Raw genomic sequence first — 23,476 nt, 5'->3', positions numbered from 1 at the left:
CTTACAGTAGTCTACACGCTGCCACTACTATGTTGAAGTGTAGCACTGCAATGCTTCAGTATTATGAATTTCAGTCAAATGAGTTTTCAGTATTTTGAAATTTCAGTATTATGGTCTCTGTCAAATGAGATTCAGTCAAATGAAATTTCAATCATATGAAGTAGACCCATCTATATATATATATATCTACATGTGTGTGTGTGTGTGTGTGTGTATGTATATATATGTATATATATATATATATATATATATATATATATATACAAATATATATATATATATATATATACATATACATATATATATATATATATATATATATTCTGAATGGTCTTCAAAACCCCTACACCGTTAATATGTCACATACTGGAATACAGGTAGAAGAAACAAAATGCAGGTAGGAGGTGCTGAGGAAACAACCACTTAAATATGACTTACAGTACAGAGGGCAATTAAGGAGACAGCTTTACAAGAATGGAGAAAAAATGAGAATTTGAGACTGTGACAACTGTGTAAGGTTACAGACAGACAATGATAATGGAAGACCAAGTGATACTAAGGAGATTCAGTATGTAAGCAGAAAAAACAATACATTTTAGACTACAACTCAAATTGAAAGATTCCTGTGGAAGCAATGCAAAACTTCAACCAATAAACAAAAAAACAAAAACAAAAAAAAAACACTAAATGCACTGTGAAGAACACTGAAACTTCAGTGAAACTAAGCATAGTTAAAGTTTAATAGTTGCTTTAATCGAAAGACTTCATCAGAATAAAAATTCATCAAACTCTTTAAATACATTACAAAATAAATATTACAACCAAACAGTGGAATTAATAAAACAATTTACCAATAAACAGCTTATGTCATAATAATCATTGCATTACATGGTCAGTTTCCAGTCAGTTAATGGTATCATTCAGACCAGGTGGGTGATCTGCAGCTAACCTGATCTGCAACTCAGTCTCCTTTCTCTCAACCTAGTTCTTATAGTTTCCACTTTTCTTATCTGCACTGACTGCTTCAACCACTGCAGAGAAAACATTTTTATGCAGTTTTCAATTAATTAATTTAATAATTAATTATGCTAAGTTTCAATGGAGTTCTTCACAGTGCATCGTGTTTTTGTTTATGATACATTTTAGATTAGATTTAGTGGGTCCAGGATAGAGTTGTTTTAACACAAGAGGGAAAAAATAGGAGAATGAAGCATGACAAGAAAACAACTAGGCAGAGGCACAAGAAATACAGTTACGTTTATCAGCACAGAGAGATCTGTGGATTAGTCTGTCAAGTCCTGAAGTACCACAATCATTAACAAAAAGGAAATGATTGATTTGATGTTGACTCTTTCATTCACCCTCATGACACGGTCTCAGTTCCGACCCTCGGATCTGGCTCGGCCACTTCCATAGACTTGGATCTGACTCTCAAGCTCCTCCATCATACCCACAATCCCCTGTATCCAGCCAACTACCTCTGATCTCGTTTGCCTCTCCTGCAAGTCAGACGCAGATTCCTTCTCTCAAGCGAACAGAGTTTTGTTTTTGATCATACTACAAGTGTTTTTGGCAGTTTCTTTCTTCTTCCTCACTCTCTTAAAAGTGTGTGCATGTGTGAATTTGCTCGCTCTACTTTTTTCTCTGTTAAAAAAAACTGGTTTTCTTTTTTCCTGTTAGTTACAGTTTAGAGTTTAAATCTTAAAGTTTAAAATTAGAGTTTAATTTTTAACAGTAGCTTAGCCTATGGTGTTCTTTCTTCCTTCTTGTCAGTTATTTTTGGCAGGCTTTCTTCATGTCCAACAAGCCGGTTACCGGGTTTAAGCACTGCACTTATTGTGGGCACAAAATCCCCAACCAGGATACCCACAGGAAGTGCGTGTATTGCCTGGGATCTGACCACTTAAAAGCTGAGTGTTTGGTTGGTCTGTGCTGCCTTTAACCCTCGGGCTCTGACAGACAGACAGAATACACTTATTCTCAGGGGCCTTCTTCCTTCTCGGCTGAAGCTCAGAACCCTAACTTGAGTTCATCTTCTCCTCCTTTGGCTAAGGAGTCGAAGAAGAGGTCCTTCCCTGAGGGACTCTTGTTCTGTTAAGAAGCCAAAGAAGTCTATGGATCTGACTCCTTAAGATCCACAGCAGTCTGCTCCCCGTTTAGATCCTAGGACTCTTCAGATCCGGGGGAGATACACATTTCCCTGACTCTGTCGACTTCTACTCTGGAACCTAGACATCTGGATCAGAGGACCTCGATCCAGTCTCCAGCCCTGTCCTCTAAATCCAAGCACTCCTGGCCACCCTAGTCAGCTTCTTCCAGGCCGTCGAGAAGCTTGTCAGAGGTGGACATGGACAGGATAGTGAGGAGGTTACTTAAGGCCTAGCTCCAGATGGGGGTAGTTTCTGCTCTGTCCTCTGTCAGATCCGTGAGCTACCCAGGTCATCCTATCCAGACCCCTTCTCCAATCTGTCCCCTGGCTTCAGAGCCTAGGGATTCAGGACTGCCTCACGCTTCGGACTCAGTGCAGAGGAAGCTTCCTTCCCCGAAGCAGAGTATGCCCTTGACTAGTCCAGTTCCAGACTGTCGGAGCGAAGTGTCGGAGCCATGGCATCTGTGTCGAGTCCAGGAGACTGGCATCGGCACCATAATTTTCACAGCTGTTTCTTCCCTTGGGGGCTTCGACACTCAATGGCTCTGGTCTGATCCCTTCTGGGAGGCAATGGATCCGGCATAAGTCCTCTCCATTTCTTGTCTGTGGCTTTGACTCTGGGGGATTCAGATAGAGCTTCGCTTGGCCCTTCAACCTTTCAGGTAGTGGAGAGGGTTTTCCAGGGAGCTGGAGATTCGACCGTACAGGTTCCTCAATCCACCCCTGTTCCTCCTTTGGATCTGGGTCTTTCTCTCTCTCGTCCTGCCATGAGACTTCCCATCCCAAGTGGCCTCCAAGACTTCCCTGATCAGGACGGATTCCCCCTCTTCTGATACCTCCCCAGAATACCCCGCTGAGGAGGTTCCTTGAAACAGGACATGTAAAAGGAGGCATGTGAACTCCCCCATGGAGTCCTTAACTGAGGATACTCACTTCAATAAGGGGGAAGGATCCCCTTGATCCCCACCTGAGGATGTCTCCTTCAGAGACATCTTAGAAATTTTGAAACAGAAAGGTGGGTGGATCTGCCCAACCTCCTTCCTCTGAAGAGTCAGCTCTTTTAGAGGCATTCATGATGGACCCATCTATGTCCTGGGTGACCCCCCCCCAGGGGGAATGTCCTGGTGGATTTAATATTTAACCGCATGTGGAAAGAACCAGACAACATCAAGCCCATACCAAAGTGGCCTGATACATTTTTACTCCCCCTACTGACATGAACCACTGGAGTAAGGGTCCTGTGGTCGATGCTATCGTGGTGTTGGTGGCCACCAAGAAAGAACTGGCAGAGGAGGCTGCCAATGTCCATCTGCCAAACAAGGAGTCCACAGCATTGGATAGAATCGGGAAGGGAGTTTACGCCTCGGCAACTTTTGCGCCAAGGTCGTTGATTTACTTAGCTCACCTCACTCAGCTTCAGAGGGACCTGGTCAAAGAACTGACAGTTTCCCTCTCAGAGTCCATGCCTGTGGAGGAATTTAAGAAAGTTTCTTCCAAGCTGGCCACTCTTTCATCTATCACCACTTCTTTGATGAGGTTAATCTGCCATACCATGGAGGGTACCTCATGAGCAGCCAGTTCAGGACTTTCCCTAAAGAAGCATGCCTGGATGAGGCTATGTGATTTTGTGTAGCTCTTCAAGGCATCGTTTGTAAATGCCCCTTATGATGGCTACTCCCCTTTTAGGCCTTTGGTCAGAGACACCCTGACCCACAGCAAAAAGCATGGGAAGACCGTTTCTGCTGTCAGAATCAAGTTTTCCACCACCCAGAGGTCCTACTCCAGAAACCAGCATGGGGGCAAGAAAATGTGGTTCTGCAAGTCCCAAGGGCCTTTCCATGATTCACATGGAAAACCCACCTCCAAAGGCAGAGGAGGGTTTGATGGTAGATGCCGCCCCAGAAGCAGAGAAGATCTGCAGAATCAGGGCTTTAGAGAACCACCTTCCAATAAGCCCTGCCAGCACTCCTAACGCACTGCCCTACTGTCCACCTCTGGAGGCAGTTGGGCGATGACTAGCTTTGCACCCCAAAGCCTGGACCCAGTTAACAAAAAGAGTTAGGTGCTAAGTGTAATAGTAAAAGGTTATTATAGTGCCTTTTCTCTTAACCCACCAAATTCAAGACACTTCCCGGGCATACCACCCAGTCAGTGGGAGCAGGTAGCACAGGAAATTCATCAGCTGCTGCTGCAAAAAAGAGTCATCCAGGAAGTCCCAACCGAATTGAGAGGATTCAGAACCTACTCCCGTTTCTTTTTAGTGCTGAAAAAGTCAGGGGACCTAAAACCCATTCTGAATCTCAGCCAGTTAAATGGTTACATAAAGAATGCAAGGTTCTGAATGGTTACAGTTCAGTCCATTAAGCCGTTGTTGCACAAGGACGACTGGATGCGCTTGATAGATCTCAAGGACGCATACTATAACATCAAAAGAAAAAGATGCTCCAGGAGATTTCAGCACTTCCAGCTAAGAGCCAATCATCACCAATTCAGAGCACTGTCCTTTGGACTCCCCACATCCCCCCCAGGTGTTCACCAAATGCATGGCAGTGGTAACCGCTCACCTGAGGCTCAAGGGATTCCAGGTGTTTCCATATTTAGACTTGCTCCTTACAGCCTCTGCAACACATCAACTTATTCAGCCCAGGAACTACTTACTCCAGTCATTGCATTCCATGGGCATCACCATAAACATGAACAAGTCCAATCTGACTCCAGTTCAGAACATAGAGTTCATAGGTATGCAACTCAATACCAGACAGCAGATAGTTTCTCTTCCCCTACACAGTGTAGCCATTATAAGAAAATCAAGTACAGCAGTTATTAGTCAGTCAAGCCCCCTCCACTCATCTGATCTTGCAGGGATCCATGTCTGCAGCCATCCAATTAGTGTCCCTGACCAGGTTCTTCATGCGGGTTCTAGAGTGGACTAATGGTCCATTTTGTCTCAACCCTTGTCTCTTCCCCTCAAATTGATGCTCATCTGCAAATGCCACGTCAATGTGATGGATTCATTCCGATAATAATGTTCTCAGCAGACCCAGTGAAAATGATTTCCCTATAGCCACAGTGACCACGATGCTTTCCAGTTTGGGTGGGGAGGGCATTACAATGGGAAGAAAGTACAAGGCACATGGTCTACTCCAGAGAGCAGCTTGCATATCAACGTCCTGGAGACGAGTGCTGTCCTTCTGAAGTTGCAAGCCTTTCAGGATGTTCTCCCTCTAGGGAGTATTGCAGTACACTCTGACAACCTGTCCATTGTTTGATACATCAGCAAGCAAGGAGCAACTCATTCTTACCCCCTGTGCAGGGAGGCCATGAGTGTGGGAGTGGGCAATCTCTTCAGACTGTTTTCTGATTGCAATGCACAGCCCGAGGAAAACCAACGATCTAGCAGACAAACTCAGCTTGTCACTTCTGATTCAGCACGAGTGGTCCCTCAGCCAATCAGTAGCAAACAGGATCTTCGGCAGGTGGTGTCAACCATGCTGCGACCTCTTTGCCTGTCCCTTCAACAACAAATGCAGCAATTTCTTCACTCTCATCCCTCCTCCAGGGGAGTCCCCGAGGGATGCTCTAGTCTACAACTGTCCCCTGGGTTTCCTGTATGCTTACCCTCTTCTTACGCTCATCCCCAAGTTTCTTTAGAAGGCAAGCAGGCTGAAAAGCTCAGTCATTCTCACTGCACCCTTCTGGCCTCGCCAAGTGTGGTTCCCCTTCCTATGGTTTCACCTGAAGTATCCGCCCTGGATAACGGAACCCACTCTTCTCTCTTCTCTCACCCGTCAGGGATCTAACACCTGAATCTTCAAACCCTGAAACTGACAGCTTGGTTTCTCTAGTTCCAACCTTGATTAGACAGTCCAGGCCTCAGTCCCTGGTCCAGAAAATTCTTCTAGCTTTGCAAAAGGTTTCCACTAAGAGGGTTTACAAGAGCAACCAGAAGAGGTTTGTTGCTTGGGTTACTAACAAGAACACAGATCCATTCTCAGCCCTGTCTCAGATGTATTGTTGTTCCATTCTACTCTTTTCAACCAGGGTGCTAGCTTTTCCACTATTAAGCTACAGTTACTGCTACTTCTAATTTCTACACCGCTAGTCAAGCTTATTCCTTGTTCACGTTCAGACTATGTAAATCCTTCATGAAGGGTGTCTTCTTATTGAGGCCCAGGTTAGGGATCCTTCTCCTCCTTGGGACCTTACTCTGTGCTGCAGGCACGGACTCAGAGCCCTTTTGAACCTGCAGCAACTTGTGACATGAAGTTTCTATCCTGGAAAATAGCTTTCTTGGTGGTGGTCACTTCTGCCAAGAGGAGTTTGGAGCTTCAAGCCCTGTCCTTTAAGCCTTCCTACATACTGTTACATAAGGATAGAGTGTCTTTAGGCACTAATTCTTCCTTCCTGCCTAAAGCAGCTACAGAAAGTAATATTAATCATTCCATTCAACTTCCAGTGTTTTTTCCCAATTTTACCAACAAAGGGGAGTATATTCTTCACCTTTTAGCTGTTCACAGACAGCTCTGCTATTATTTACACAGGACCAAGCAACGCAGAAAGTCTGACCAGCTTTTTATAGTCTTTTCTTCAAACAGAATTGGACATGTAGTATCTAAAGTTACCTTGGCAAAATGGATCTATTATTGCATCTCCTTTACTTATTCTTCCAGGGAGTTGCAGTTACCTAAACCTCCAAGGGCACATTTTACCAGAGCTATGGCTGCTTCATCAGCTTTCTAAGCCAGGACCTTTACTGATGACATTTGTGCGACAGCTGCATGGACCAATAATCACACTTTTGTGGTGCATTACATGTTGGATGATATTTCCAGGAGCAGGGTTTCCTTTAGCTTGATGGTGTCCTTCCATGAGGACCACCCAGGGTTCTCGTATCTGGGGACTCTGACCATGTCGTGAGGGTGAATGAAGGAGACATCAGATTAAAAAGTTATGTTTCATCATAACTTGGTATCTGTGCTGTCTTCCTTCACTCATCCTCACTTTCCTACCCAACCATTCCCTTACTTTTCCTCTTGAGGAACCTGGATGAGCTCAGGACTCTGAGCCCTGTGTCTGAGCCTCTTCTGCCGATTTTTTATGTCTGAGTGTGGCATGACTGGATTTGGCAAACTCGATCTGAGGTAGTTGGGTGGATGCAGGGGATTGTGGGAATGAGGGAAGAACTTGAGAGTCAGATCCAAGTCTATGGAAGTGGCCGAATCAGATCCAAGGGTCAGATCTGAGACCCTGTTGTGAGGATGAATGAAGGAAGATAACACAGATGCCAAGTTATGGTAAGACATAAGTTTTTACTTTAGCATAAAAAAAGTATTCAGTTTAAAACCAATAAAGTTAGCACAGTTATAAAAACTCAGATTAAAATGGGTGGCTTTTACAAGTTGTTATATTGTTTCTGTCATTATGCTGGTTGAACAAATAAGCAAGGATCACTTGAAATACCTGGTTCCTGTTCCTTCTTGTCTGACTCTGATTGTAACTGGAGATTTTCTGGAGTTTCCTTTTGCAATGGACTTGCCTTAATATCCATCACAGATGCAGATTCATCTTGTCCTAATTCTTCTTCAATCATAGTAGTGATACCTCGGACAAGATCCAGCAAACAGGTAAAGGCAACCGACATTGCATATCCTTCAGGAATTGAGGGTGGTTCCACTTTGTCCAACATTTCTAAACTAGGAAAAAATAAACAAAATATAAAAATGTACCTCCAGCAAACACTTTCTGAATCAATGTTCTGCACTTGCCATGACAGTGATTACAAATAAAGATAAAATTAAAGTGCTGAGGCCAGCATCTTACTTGACAACTGCAAATTTGAGTTATTTCTACAGTGGACCTCAAGTCACAAGAAAGCAGATGTGACTTAAGTTTCTACTATCACATAGTCATTTTCATTATATCTAATCCATAAAACAGGTACGTTTTAACTTTAATGACAAAAAGTATGGCTCTTACTGTATGAGATGCTCTATGGAAGACCCTTCTTGACATGTCATAAGTTCGCTTCACATGTTCACATTCTTCATCAATCATCAATTACCTAAGCAAATCTCGGAAGATTCTGTATTTATGGACAACTGGGAGCCTGTTCTGATACACAGAATGATGTAAATGTAGCACACCTGCAGGTGTAGCTGAAGAGATATGGGTTCCTTCCTACTCAACTCTGGTGACACCCCTATAGGCCCAGCACACCAAGGTTGCAAGAGGGACAGGTTTTTTTCTAGGTGACACATCTAGTTTAAAAAGGCAATAGCACAACCATAAACAAATTATTTAAACGGTGCACCAGTTAGCAATACAGCAAGGTGAGATATGCATGCAATAAAAACATACATTCACCCTCTTTCCCAGAACTCAACAGAAGAAAGTCTTGACATTCAAACATGCACAAAGAAGGCAATATCAATGAGCAGTAAAGCTTTATAATGCAGCAATACAAACATGGGAAAAATGCAATGTCATTAAGCAATAAAAGAGTCATAATACAACAATACAGATATGAGAAAATGCAATGTCACTGAGCAGTAAAAATTCTTTAAGGCAGCAGCACTAACATGGCAAAATACATTATCATTGAACAATAAAGATTTATAGTGCCACAATACAAATATGAGAGAATGCAATGTAATTCAGCAGTACTAACACCCTCTACCCCCTTGATCAATTCTAAACAGACCAACTATGAAACACTCTATTATAACCTGTTTGCTGGCCAGTGACTATCTACAGTCTTGCTGCCAGCATGATGGGGCCCAAGTTGGAGCTCATATGGATCCCAGATGTTCTTTGTGTTTCACTGTTGCAGTCATTACATTTGGGTAATCTACTGGCAGGTTACCCTCAGTCGGCCTGATTAACAAAGTCTTGGGTCCTGCGTCGGCTGCTGTCCCTTCTTCCATGACGTCAGGTCGTCAGGGGTATAAAACATGCAGCCGACATCATTACCTCAGTCTTTCTTGCTGTGCGGTGCCCGAAGCAGAAGCAGTTCACAAGTGCCGGTCGGCCAACTCCTGAAATTTTCATTTTCAAGTTTCAGAACCAAAGTCTTCAACTTAAAGCTAAGTACCCCATTGGGGAAACTTTTTCTTGCTCCTTACCGATGTCAGTAAAAGTTAATAATTGCATTACTTGTGGAAAGCAAATACCTCATAAAGATTTTCATCTATACTATATTCCTTGCCTAGGCCCTGACCACGACGTACCTTGCTGTCGGTTTTGTGCTTCATTTAATCAGCGCACTATCCGTCGTCGGTACATTTTTACTTCAAAATATTTCAGTTCTCGGTTTAATTATCCAGATATGACGTCGATTAGCACTCAGACTACCGGAATTTCGAAAAAACGCAAAGATAAAGACAGAGACAGTTGAGGTCCAAAACTGACGACGACGCTTCTCCTAAGCCAGTTGCCAGTAGGCGATTTCGCAGCCCCTGATACCCGCTACTTCTGATTCGCAGGCCTCTACGAAATACTTCATCTATGGAACCCACGGATGTCTCTACCTTGGATGGGTCCGGAGCCATTGTGCAGGCACCGGCTTCTGAGGGTGTATTCAGGACTACAGACTTGCGTATCAAACCAACTCCACCTTCAATACTAAGGCCAAAATCTCGATCTATGTCGAAAAAACAGACGCCCAGGCCACATGTTCAGGCCCCTATGCCTAAAAAACAGATTATCAAAATGGTTGAAGATCTAATTACTCTAATCAGGGGCAGTCAACCCCCCCCCCCCCTTCTAAGAGGCCTAGGCCTGAGCTTGACTATGAATCTTCTGATCAGGATTCTGTTTCTTCTGACTCTTCTAATGACCTGGATTTGTCCATACCTACTTATGAGGATTTTGATGCAGAGGATTCCATTCCCTCTGCCTCCCCCCCTGAGGATTTCTCTTTTGGTGAAACTTTACATACCTTACGGGAGCATTTCCACTGGGAAAGTCAGGAAATCTCTGATTCAAAAAAGAGGCTTAGGGATTTTCTTCTTTTACCTCAGCATAGGCCTTTGGCTATACCTCCTGTACTAGACATTGTTGATGTTTTTTCGGAATCCAGTATGGCCCCTGATTCCCTGCCTCCAGCCCCTTGTAAACCTGATAGATACTACAGGGTTCCTGAGTCCCACAAGTTCCTTTTCAAAAATCCTGTTGCAGATCTTGAAACCATTTCTCAAGGACCTAAGGGCATTAAGACTTCGACTGTTAAAAATCCTACCCCTTCTGAAAGGGACTCCAGTGTGCTGAATAGATGGGGTAAAAAGGTTTATACTTCTGCAACCTTAGCTACCAAGGCTTTAAACTGCCAATTTCATATGTTAAAATATCAACAGCATATTATTGGGCTGCTTAAACAGAAAATGATGTTGATTTCTGACTGTGTGGAAAATAAAGATTTACAGGATTTATTGCATTCTGCTGAACAAGTTGGAAAACATACTTTGCAATGTGGTTTTGATTCTTTAGAGGCCTCTTGCAGGGCTGCTGTTACTGGTTCTGTGCTTAGAAGGCATGCTTGGCTTAAGGAGCAATCTCTGCCTGATCATGTTAAAGCAAAATTGTTGGATGCTCCTTTAAATCAGGACCGCCTGTCTGGCAATAAGGCTGAAGAAGTTTTAAAAAAGATGGAAGATAAAGCTAAATCTATGCAAACTGTAAAAAAATTCTTACAAGTGCAACCTCCAAGACTTAGTAGGCACTGGCCTACCAAGAATTGGTCCTTTCCAGCTCCTTCCAGATCCTCTCAAGTCAAATCCAGACACACCAAAAGCACCAGGTTTCAGTCCCAGGGGACTCTCAGACCTAAGCAGTGGGGGGCCTCCACTTCCAAAGCTGGAAATAACAAGACAGCCCCCTATGGTAAACAGTCTCAATGACTTTCCTTTAAAATTTCCAAGCACTTATCTTTTAGCCGCCACTTTGGGAGGAAAGATTGCTTTTCATGCAAAAAACTGGGAACTCATAACCCAGGACAAATGGATTTTAAATACAGTATCCCAGGGATACAGATTTTTTTTCCACACGTTGCCAACACCAAACAGGTGGCCAGACCTGCCCCCAAATCAGTGGGCAGAGGCTCAGAAACAAGTACTTTCCCTCTTAAACATGGGGGCTATTCAACCAGTACCAGAGGGGAAAAAAGGGAGAAGGTTTCTATTCCAGACCTTTCCTGGTACCCAGAAAAGACAAATCATGGCGTCCAATTCTGGACCTATCTACTCTAAACACCTTTCTGGACATTCCAAAATTCAAGATGCTGACTCTTCACCAGTTACTTCCTATGCTAGGCAAAGATGCCTCTTTGGCAACTCTAGATATAAAAGAAGCTTACCTGCATGTCCCAATCAGGGAATCTTGCAGAAGATACCTACGCTTCAAAGCAGGCTACTTGCATTATCAGTTCTCTACTCTGCCCTTTGGCCTGTCAACTGTACCCAGGGTATTCACAAAGTGCCTGGCTCCAGTAATTGCATTTTGCCAGCAAAGAAATATTCAAATATACCCATACCTGGACGATTGTCTAATTCAGGCAGAAAACCAGGCCATACTTCTAGATCATCTGGCGTTTGTAAAAAGGGTTCTAACTTGACTAGGGTACACCACAAACGAAAAGAAATCACAACTGGTACCCTCTCAACAGATTAGATTCCTGGGTGCAAGCTTCAATACAACTGCCCAGATGGCTTTCCTCATGCTAGAGAAGCAAATTCATTTGGTAACTTACTTCAAACAAGTGGCCACAAAAGCCCTGTTATCTGCAAGACAAATACTGTAAGCCTTGGGGTTCATGGCCTCCTGCATTCTTCTAATTCCATATGCAAGACTGCATATGAGGAAACTTCAGTGGTACTTAAAAAGTCTATGGAGTCAACATTGTCACAGCCTGGAAACAATGATTCCTATCACACCTTGCCTATGCCTGGAGTTCCTGTGGTGGGCAGAGGCCTGCCACCAAAACAAGGGACTGCCCTTCACGCTACCCCCCCTGCTGCCCAAACCCTAACTACAGATGCATAAGACTATGCATGGGGGGGGCTCACCTGGCAGGGAAGTGCATTCAGGGCAAATGGAACCCAAATCAAATGCACCTACATATCAATCAAAAAGAAATGTTAGCTGTACAGAATGCTCTGACAGCCTTCAAGGACTACATTCTTCCAGGAAAACTAATGGTAAAGACGGACAACACCACTGTTATGTGGTACATAAACAAGCAGGGGGGTACACATTCCTACCCCCTCTGCAGACTAGCCATGGCATTGTGGAACACGGCCTTGAGCTACCAAGTGCATCTACAAGCTCAATTCCTGCCAGGAAAGTTAAATATACTGGCACACGGACTAAGCAGAAATCTCATGGACCCACATGAGTGGAGACTGGAACCACAGATTTTCAACATATTGACAAGCAAATGGGGGAGGCCAGACATAGATCTATTTGCCTCCCCCCGTAACTACCAGTTGGACAAATTGTGCACAAGGACTCCCCACAAAAAAGCCTGGAAGTTGGATGTTCTTTCCTTCAGCCGGAAAAACCTATCAGTCTACGCCTTTCCACCTCTGCCTCTACTCTGCAAAGTTCTGTTAAAAGTCAAACAGGACAAACCAAGAATGATTTTGATTGCTCCAGACTGGCCACACCAACACTGGTAACCGCTCCTGCGCAGTGTGTCACAAATATCACCATGGCACCTACCTCAGACACCCACCTTACTGTCTCAGCATGAGAACCAGATTCTGCACCCTAAGCTCCCAACACTGAACCTTGCAGCTTGACTAATCACTTAAATTCACCCTTAGCATCCCTCAGCAAACCTGTGATGGATGTCATCTTGCAGGCGAGAAGACCTAGTAACTAGAAAATCTTATGCTGACAAATGGAAAAAGATTCTGTGCTTGGAATCATTCTCAAGGAATGAGCACAACAGCACCCAATTTACCTCAGATTTTACAATACTTAACTGAGATGCTTCACAAGGGCCTGCCTTTTTCCTCCATTAAAATCCACGCCTCAGCCATTTCAGCTCATTATAACACAAAACCTCCCCTCTTCTCTAATCCTCTGCTCAAGCAGTACCTCAGAGGGGCCAAAAACTTGAGACCACCCAGGAGAGCTCCAACCCCTGCCTGGGACCTTAACTTTGTATTGGAGAAACTCACTCCACCTCCTTTCAAGCCAGTTGCTACTGCAGACTTAAAATTTCTTTCTTGGAAAACAGCCTTCCTTCCAGCAATCACTTCAGCTAGAAGGATATCTGAGTTACAGGCCCTTATGGCAGTGGAGCTTTTCATCATCTTTCATGCAGACAGGGTGTCACTCAGGACCAATCCATCCTTCATGCCCAAGGTGGCATCCAGTGTGGCTCTTAATCAGTCCATTCATTTGCCAACTTTCTTTCCCAATTCACAGAACAAAGGGGAACAGATTCTGCATTCAGTGGATGTGCACAGACAACTTGGATTCTACTTGGACAGGATAAAAACTCAAAGAAAATCTGAAAAACTGCTGGTAGCATTTGCTGCAGGGGCAGAGGGAAAGGCTATTTCGAAACAAACCATTTCTAAATGGATAAGCCATTGCATTAACTTCTGCGATAAGCACCATGGAAAACCTATCCCCCAGGGGATCAGATCTCATTCCACCAGGGCTGCATCTACTTCTGAAGTTTTTCTCAGAGGTGTTCCTACCAGGGATATTCTAGAAGCTGCTACCTGGAGTTCAGTTCATACTTTCACCAATCATTATCACTTACCAATTTTCTCTAAATCCAGAGCTGGCTTTGCCACTGCTGTCTTGCAGGGCCTTATAGCTGGCCCTAATGCTGTATAAATCTATCCTCCCAACCACAGCTTTGGGAATCTACCCAAATGTAATGACTGCAACAGTGAAACACGAAGAACATAGCACAGTTGTGTACACTTACCATAAATGTAGATATTCAAGTGTATTCACTGTTGCAGTCCTGGTTACCCTCCCTCCAGCCCCGTTTTTCTCTGACTATACCTCTACTTTCTGTTACTATGCTTAAAAGCCTTTTTGGTGTATTTGCTTTTGGGTGGAGGTATATTTTTGTGTTTTAAAATTTTATTTTGCTCCCCATTCAGGGGGCACCTGACATTTGGGGCAAGAAAAACTGAGGTAATGACATCAGCTGCATGTTTTATACCCTTGATGACCTGACATCATGGAAGAAGGGACAGCAACCGACGCAGGACCCAAGACTTTGTTAATCAGGCCAACTGAGGGCAACCTGCCAGCAGATTACCCAACTGTAATGACTGCAACAGTGAATACACTCGAACATCTACATTTATGGTAAGTGTACACAACTGTACTGTATATGTAATCCACAAAGCATTTGGGGGGAGACCACAATCTTATAAAAATATAAAAATGATGGCCAGAGCCTCTCACCACTCCGTAGAGAATATCCTAGTGACCAGGCGCCGTGTTTCCTCTGATGAGAACAGTAAAAAAATCACCTACCAGAACTCTGGTAATCATCTATGGTTTTGCAGTATTAGGCCCAAGGGAACTCCTTTTCTTGCTGAATCACAGCAGGTGTGGAACTACTGGTTTCAGACTTCTCTCCTGATGCCACAAAATACCATATCCAGGATTTCAGCAAGAGACACAGACAATTTGCTACTTCACTTCCCTGTCCCAAAACACTAGAAAAGAAAATCCAGTCATGCTGCAAGGCCCCTTTTCCCTTCAGCTATGTGTTTCAGTCTTCCCTCCTTCAGCTAGTCTTCCAGAATCCCCTTTCACTTTCAAAATTGTCTTTTTATATTCCTGAAAAGAAGCTCCACCTTGTGGTGTAATGGAAAACTACAGTCTATTACTTCTACATGAAATACAGTGGGAGCTACATAAATAAAGATGTGTTTTGACTGTACGAGCTGTACTGTGAAACAACCCTACTTGATAAGTCCTTAGCTGAGTTCATTTTGTATGTCAATCACCAATCATCACTAGGTAATCTTGAAAGATTCTACCATTCAGGGATATCTGCATGCATGTTTTGATGCCTATCATGATGCAGCATGCCAGATAGCCAGCCAGCCAACTTACCACCATGCCATTACAGAGCACCATCCGAAAAGTCAAGAAGTAACAATAAAGTTACAATATCTACAGTACTAACAAATAATATACAATCATACATGTACATGTGAAATGACTTGCAGGGACCTTCCCACAGACAGGCAGATATACAGACAACCATCCATCATGGAAATGAATGAAGATGCCTGACCAATCAAAGAGGGTCTTCTCCTGCACAACAGACATGGTAACAATATATCTATTAAGAACTGTGAGAATCCTCCCTGATGGGGCCATGGCTTGGGATAACTACCAGGCAGTTAACTCCTAAAGTTGAAGGATCCCAGAAGAATGCAGAGGAAAATAACTCAGAAATGAATCTTGATGTTCTGATGTCCTAAATGAGACCCTACTCCCGGAGTTTCAGTTGACACAATTACACCTGGAAAAGATTAAAAGCCAGTCCAGATGACAGATGTGAAAACAAAGATATTTACATTGTCAAACACCACCATCCAAACATTCTGTCAGAACAAGTGATCGAGCCACTGCAGAGTAATCATCTGAAAGCAAATTTAATTAATGTGCTTGCTGAAGTCAATGAGGTCAACAATACAACAGAACTCATCCATCCATCTATCCATTCATCCCCCTTCAGGGCCAGAAAGAAACAGCAACATCCTAAAACAGGACAATCTCCAAAGCCCTTTTGACTGGTAAATTCTGGGTTTGTCCCAAGCTAAGATGGACTGATTTATTAGCAGAGCTGTTCTGGGGAAGGCATGGCAAGTTCTAAATTGTCACTGAAAGTAAGAAAGTGTAAGACTCACTGGTTGTTTTTGATGGTTCTCCAGGCCAGGGTGAACTAAGTAAATTTCTGACTCCACCATTGGCAATCTCCCAGACTGGTGTCAGGAATGAATGTATGTGATGACCACTGTCATCATCTTAGGTAGCTCAGATGACCATAGGAACTGTAAGACTGTGTATCATTTCAAAGAGAAGTTTTCTTCTATCGGCACTGGCTAAGGTTAAAGAAGAGAAAGAAGTGAAATGGAAGGATAACAAAAACTCTTCAAAACAGGGAAGTCTGCAAGAAGTCATCAACCAGGTCCTGAGTGGGTAAAAGAAGAGCATCCCTTCAAAGCAGACATCAATGATCCTGTTCCTGAGTGCTTCATCAACAAGATAAACTCAACTATGCCATCCTCTGCAGCCAGATATGCAAGACTATGGCCCTAGCTAGACCACTCATGCAGTTAAACCTGCACAAAGTACGTGGTAGCCCACTGCAGAAAAGTACATTTTTTTAACTACCATAAATGTAAATGTTCGAGTGTTCACACTGCTGCAGTCATTACACTTGGGTTATCCTGCCGTCAGGCGGTCCCGCAGTCGGCCAGAGTTCCAAAGTCTTGGTCCGGCGTCGGTTGCTGTCCTTTCTTCCCTGACGTCAGTGTGCCAGGGGTATATAAGATGCATCCAATGCCATTTTCTTCAGTTTTTCTTGCCCCAGATGTCAGGTGCCCCCAAGTAGGTAGGCAATACATATTGCTAATAAAACGTATATAAAAAATAAAAACAATACCTTCAGTTACAAGCAAATACACCACAAAGGTTGTATAGGATAGAAAGGTATAGATAAGTCCAGCTAGGACAGAGGGGATGGAGGGAGGGTAACCTGGACTGCAGCAGTGTGAACACTCGAACATCTACATTTATGGTAGGTACAAAAAGTACAGTTGTGTACACTTACCATAAATGTAGAAGTTCGAGTGTCTTCACTGTTGCAGTCATCACTGTAGGGTTCTTCCTGCCGGCAGGCAGCCCTCGGTCGGTCAGAATCCCAAAGTCTGGGTCTGGCGTCGGCTGTTCATTCATGCTCCCTGACGTCAGAGCGCCAGGAGTACAAAGATGCCAGCTGACACCATGTTCTCCAGTTTTTCTTGCCCCAGATGTCAGGTGCCCAAAAGTGAAGGCTAATAGTAAAACAAAAATGTAACATACAACAAACCCCATACCCTGTAGCAAATACACCTCAGAAGAAGGGTGAAGTAGGAAACCACACTAATGAAAGTATAAAAGGGGAAAGGAGGGTGGGTAACCCAGACTGCAACAGTGAAGACACTCGAACATCTACATTTATGGTAAGTGTACACAACTGTACTATGTTCAAAGTGTTTCACTGTTGCAGTCATCACTGTAGGGTTGAATCTCATAGCTGAGATAAAGGGTGGTGGTTATAGAGTAGAAGGGGTGGCTAGAAGGCCCTGCAAGACTTCAGAAGCAAAGCTTGCCCTAGACTTAGAGTAAAGAAGGAGATTATAGTGCTTAGAGAAAGTATGCACTGAACTCCAAGTTGCAGCTTCCAAAATATCTTTGGTAGGTACTCCCCTGAGAAAGGCAGCTGAAGTAGCAGCAGCTCTGGTAGAGTGAGTCCTAATTTTTCCTGGGATTTGCTTTCCATGATGAGAGTAACAAAATCTGATTCCATGAGCAATCCATTTAGAAATGGTCTGTTTTGAAATAGCTTTGCCTTGGGAATTTGTTGCATAAGAAACAAACAGTTGCTGTGTTTTCCTGATATCCTTGGTTCTGTCCAGGTAAAAATGAAGTTGCCTGTGTACATCCAAGGAATGCAAGATCCGTTCCCCCTTATTTTGTGGATTAGTGAAAAAAGGTGGCAGGTGAATAGTTTGATTTAAAGCCACTTTGGAAACCACTTTAGGCATGAAAGTAGGATTAGTCCTTAAAGACACCCTATCTTGGTGAAAAATAATATAAGGTTCCACAGCCATGAGTGCTTGTAACTCCGAGACTCTCCTGGCTAAAGTCAAAGCCAGTAGGATAGCTGTCTTCCATGATAAATACTTAATATCAAATGTGGCAGCAGGCTCAAAAGGAGGCAGAGTGAGTTTTTCCAGAACATAGTTGAGGTCCCAGGCAGGTATGGGGGGTGTCCTAGGGGGCCTTAAATTCTTTGCTCCTCTGAGATATTGTTTCAGAAGTGGATGCGAAAAGATTGGAGGATCTGTACTGTAATGTGCAGAGATAGCGGAGGCATGTATTTTTATGGAGAAGGATAAACCCTTATGTAGCACGTCTGTCAGGTAAAGTAAAATCAGTGGGATATTAGGAATGAGAGGATCCGAATCCTGAGCATGCATCCAGGTGCAAAATCTCTTCCATTTACCTGCATAAGATTTTCTAGTGCTAGGCCGTCTGGCTTCTAAGATGACATCCATGACCTGTTTGAGAAGGGTAGGATTAATCATAGACCCTGAATTAGCCAGGCTGCCAGGCTGAGAGTTTTGACACGAGAGTGCAGAACCTGGCCCTGGTGTTGGGACAAAAGATCTGGAATCTGAGGTAAAATCCAAGGAGGCTCCTGGGATAGATTCATCAGTGTTGAGTACCAAAATTGACGAGGCCAATTTGGGGCCAGTAAAATCATCTTGGGCTTGTCCTGCTTGATCTTTAATAACACCCGTGGAAGAAGAGGTAGTGGAGGAAAGGCATACCCCGAGAGGTTTCTCCAACTGAATGAAAGTGCATCCACTTTCCATGCTAGTTTGTGAAATGTCCTTGTGCAAAAATCTGTAACTGGTGGTTGAGGGGGGATGCAAATAGATCTATGTCCGGGCAGCCCCAGGCTTCTGTAATCATCTTGAATATTTGGGTGTCTAGCAACCACTCGTGTGGGTCTGACAGGTTCCTGCTCAGGCTGTCTGCCAGAATATTTTGTTTCCCTGGCAGGAACTGAGCTTGTAGATCCACTTTGCAAGCTAGAGCTGTGTTCCATAGAGTCATGGCTAGTCTGCAAAGGGGGTAGGAGTGTGAACCCCCTTGCTTGTTTATGTACCACATAACTGTGGTGTTGTCTGTCTGTATCAGTAGTTGTCCTGGTTGTAGAAGATCCCTGAAAGCCAAGAGGGCATTCTGTACAGCTAACATCTCTTTTAAATTGATATGTAGATGCTTCTGATCCTCTGTCCAAAAACCTTGCAGGCCTTTCCCCTGCAAGTGGGCTCCCCATGCATAATCCGAGGCGTCCGTGGTTAACACTTGGTTGGCTGGAGGCAGACTGAAGGCTTTCCCTTTGTTGTGAAGACATGCCATGGTCCACCAATGGAATTCCTTTTGTAGGCAAGGCAAGACAGCAATCTGTGTGTCTAGACTGTGGCAATGCTGGGACCATACACTTTTTAGGTACCATTGTATTTTTCTCATATATAGTCTTGCATTTGGTATAAGAAGGATGCAGGAGGCCATGTAACCCAAAGCCTGCAGGAATTTCCTTGCAGTTAGCTGAGACATTAACGCCAAGGTTTTGAAAGTTGAAGCCAGCTGTAGTTGTTTTTCGGATGTCAGGAATGCCATCTGGGTTGTTGTGTTTAGAAGAGCACTCAGAAAGTTATCTGTTGTGTGGGTGTCAAATTTGACTTTTTTATGTTCACAGTGAATCCCAGGTACTTCAGTAGATTTTGAACAAATTCCAGGTGCTGGAGTAAGACATCCTTGCTGTCTGCTTGAATAAGGCAGTCGTCCAGATAAGGGTAAATTTGAATTCCCTTGAGTCTGCAATAAGCAACTACTGGTGCCAGGCACTTGGTGAAGACCCTGGGCACAGTAGACAAGCCAAAGGGCAGCGCAGAGAATTGGTAATGTTTCGAGCCGGCCTTGAACCTGAGGTATTTTCTGCACTCCTGTCTGATAGGGATGTGTAGGTAAGCCTCCTTTAAATCCACTGTCACCATCCATGCATTTTTGCTCAACATTGGCAGCAGCTGCTGCAGAGTAAGCATCTTGAACTTTGGTATCTCCAGGAAAGTATTTAAGACTGACAGATCCAGGATGGGTCTTCCATGAATTTTGTTTTCTGGGAACTAGAAAGAGCCTTGAGTAAAATCCTTGCCCTGTCTCTGATTGTGGAACCAGTTCTATGGCCCTCATAGCCATGAGGGATCCCACCTGGTTTAATGCCTCTGCCCATTGGTGTTTTGGTAGGTCTGGCCATCCGTTTGGTCTTGGCAAGGTATGAGAGTGGAATTTGTAACCTCTTGAAACTACATCCAGAATCCACTTGTCTTGGGTTATGTAAGTCCAATTTTGTTGAAAAAGAGGGAGTTTTCCTCCTAGAGGGGCTTCCAGGAGAGAAGTTCCTGGAGCCATGCAGGGGGAGTCATTGAGCCTGTTTTCTATAAGATTAAGGTCTGTCCTCTCCACCCCTGGGGGTGGAAGCACTCCACTGTCTAGGTCTGTAAGAGGTCTGTGCTTGGGTCCTCCCTCTGGAACACTTATATCTACCCCTTTGAGGCCTGTCTGAGCTGGGAAAGGACCAATTTTTAGTTGGCCAATTTCTGCTAAATCTTGGGGGCTGAACTTGTAAGAAATCCTTAACCATTTGCATGGATTTTGCCTTATCCTCCATTTTCTTTATCACCTCTTCAGCCTTAGACCCAAACAAAACATTATGCTGAACAGGAGCATCCAGTAACTTAGTTTTCACTTGATCAGGTAAGTTTTGTTCCTTTAACCAAGCATGCCTTCTAATGACTGTGCCAGTGGCAGCCACCCTGCATGAAACCTCCAAGGCATCAAAACCACAGTGTAAACCATGCTTCCCCACTTGCTCAGTAGCATGCATCAAATCATGTAATTCCTTATTATCTGCACATGCAGAAATGGTGCCTAACTTTTGTTTCATAACAGACAGCAGGAATTGCTGATATTTTAGCATATGAAATTGACAATTTAATGCCCTAATAGATAAAGTAGCAGAAGTGTACATGTTTTTGCCCCATCTCTCCAAAGCTCTAGAATCCTTATCTGTCGGAATAGGGGTTTTAGCAGAGGCGGCCTTAACACCCTTAGGACCCTGAGAAATGGTTTCTGGATCAGCAGTAGGACTTTTGTAAAGGAACTGGTGGGAGTCAGGGACCCTGTAATATCTGTCAGGCTTAGCAGGGGCTGGAGGAAAGGAGTCAGGAGTTAAATTAGCCTCAGAAAAGGCAATATCCAAAATAGGAGGAATAGCCAGGGGTCTATGTTGGGGAAGAAGAAGGAAATCCCTAAGCCTTCTCTTAGATTCAGAGTACTCCTGTCCTTCCCAGTGAAAATGTTCCCTCATGTCATGTAAAGTTTCCCCAAAAGAAAAATCCTCAGGGGGAGAAGCTGATGGAATGGATTCCTCAGCACCAGAATCCTCATAAGGAGGGAAAGTATATTCCTGTCCAGAGGAAGACACTGAAGAAATAGATGCCGGATCAGAGGATTCATAATCCAATTCTTGCCTTGGCCTTTTGTCTGGAGGGGGATGTGAACCCCCTAATCATGGTTAGTAAGTCCTTCACCATTTTAAGTAGCTGTTTCTGAGATTTGGGTCCCAGATCAGAAGAGGCCTGGGCTGGTGTCGTAGATTTAGAAGGAGTCTTTGCCTTGTCTTTGGCTTTGCCTTTATCAGAAGCTGAGTAGGCCTGAAAACTCCCTCGGAAGCCGGTACCTGCACAGCGGCTCCGGACCCATCCGAGGGAGCATTGTCCGAAGGTCCTGCAGCTGGAGTACTCAAAGGCCTAGTTGGCTCCTTGTGGGAGTCCGTTTCGACAATCGGTTCTGAAATGGCCAATGACAGCGGCTGCGAAAGCACCTCACTGATGACGGCCGAACCTGTAGCTGGCTCTGCTTGTAAAACGTTGTCTGATTTGGACCTCGGAGGCCTGTCCTTATCCTTGCGTCGTTTGTGAACTCCGGAAGTCGGAAGTGTGTCCGACGACATTTTATAATTAAATCGCCTGCCAAAGTAGTGAAAAGCAAAATCATACCTCCGCTTAATAGTACGTTGTTTAAATCTAGCACAAAACCGACAACTAGCTATGTCGTGGTCAGGGCCTAAACAAGGAATACAGTAAGAGTGGAAATCCTTATGAGGTATTTGATTCCCACAAGAAAAGCAATTATTAACTTTTTCTGACATCAGACTGGAGCAAGAAAAATGTTTCCCCAACGGGGTACTTAGCTTTGTGAAGAAGTAAGTCTTCGGACTGAAGCAAGAAAAAATATCAGGAGTCAGCCGACCGGCACTTGCGAACTGCTTCCACCGCACGGCAAGAAAGACTGGAGAACAGGGCGTCAGCTGTCACATTTGTACTCCTGGCGCTCTGACGTCAAGCAGCATGACTGAACAGCCGACGCCGGACCCAGACTTGGGGATTCTGGACAACCGAGGGCTGCCTGCCGGCAGGAAGAACCCAACAGTGATGTCTGCAACAGTGAAACACGATGAACATCTGTACTATGTTCATCGTGCTACTCTGCTGCAGTCATTACACTTGGGTAGAATCCCAAAGCTAAGGTTGGGTGGCTGATCTGTAAAGAGTTAGGATTGGCTATGAGGCCCTGCAGAACTGCAGTGGCAAATCCTGCTCTGGATTTAGAGTAAAGAGGCAAGTGGTAATGCTTGGTAAAGGTGTGCAGTGAACTCCAAGTTGCAGCCTCCAAAATGTCCTTGGTTGGTACTCCTCTGAGAAAGGCTGTTGAAGTGGCTGTTGCTCTGGTAGAATGTGGCCTAATGTTATTAGGGACTGATTTTCCATGCTGTGTGTAGCAGTAATAAATACAGTGTCCTATCCATTTGGAAATAGTCTGCTTTGAGATAGCCTTACCCTGTGATCCTGTAGCATATGCTACAAACAGCTGCTCAGTTTTCCTGAAAGCTTTTGTTTTGTCCAAGTAGAAGCGTAGCTGCCTGTGTATGTCCAAAGAGTGCATAAGTTTCTCCCCTTTATTCTGGGGGTTTGGATAAAAAGTTGGCAAATGGATGGTTTGGTTAAGAGCCACACTAGATACCACCTTTGGCATAAAGGTAGGGTTTGTCCTTAAAGAAACCCTGTCCTGATGAAAAATTATAAAAGGTTCCACTGCCATTACTGCCTGTAGCTCTGAGACTCTTCGTGTTAAAGTTACTGCCAGGAGCAGAGCTGTTTTCCATGATAAAAATTTTAGATCGGCTGTATTGGCTGGCTCAAAAGGTAGCAAGGTCAGTTTTTCCAAAACAAAATTGAGGTCCCAAGTTGGTGTTGGTGCTCTCCGGGGCGGTCTTATGTTTTTAGCCCCTCTGAGGTACTGCTTTAGCAAGTGATGAGAGAATAAAGGAGAAACAGTGTTGTAATGTGCTGAAATGGCAGAGGCGTGGATCTTAATTGATGAGAAGGATAGGCTTTTTTCCAACATCTCAGTTAAGTATTGTAAAATCTGAGGAATGTT

General features: G+C 44.0%; 1 protein-coding gene across 1 annotated transcript in view; it reads right to left on the bottom strand.

Moving 5' to 3' along the window:
• MON2 (MON2 homolog, regulator of endosome-to-Golgi trafficking) overlaps positions 1-23,476 on the bottom strand; it is a gene marked incomplete in the record, with an annotated part of 2,751,369 nt that overhangs the window by 1,527,211 nt on the left and 1,200,682 nt on the right. Inside the window, 1 exon segment of the mRNA XM_044088289.1 lies at positions 7,610-7,842. Within this exon segment, the coding sequence (XP_043944224.1) occupies positions 7,610-7,842 (233 nt within the window).

This window comes from Protopterus annectens, chromosome 11.part0 (genome assembly GCF_019279795.1).
Source record: "Protopterus annectens isolate FY-2018-M chromosome 11.part0, PAN1.0, whole genome shotgun sequence".
NCBI classification, from domain to species: domain Eukaryota; kingdom Metazoa; phylum Chordata; order Ceratodontiformes; family Protopteridae; genus Protopterus; species Protopterus annectens.
This window is presented reverse-complemented; position numbering and strand designations above follow the sequence as displayed.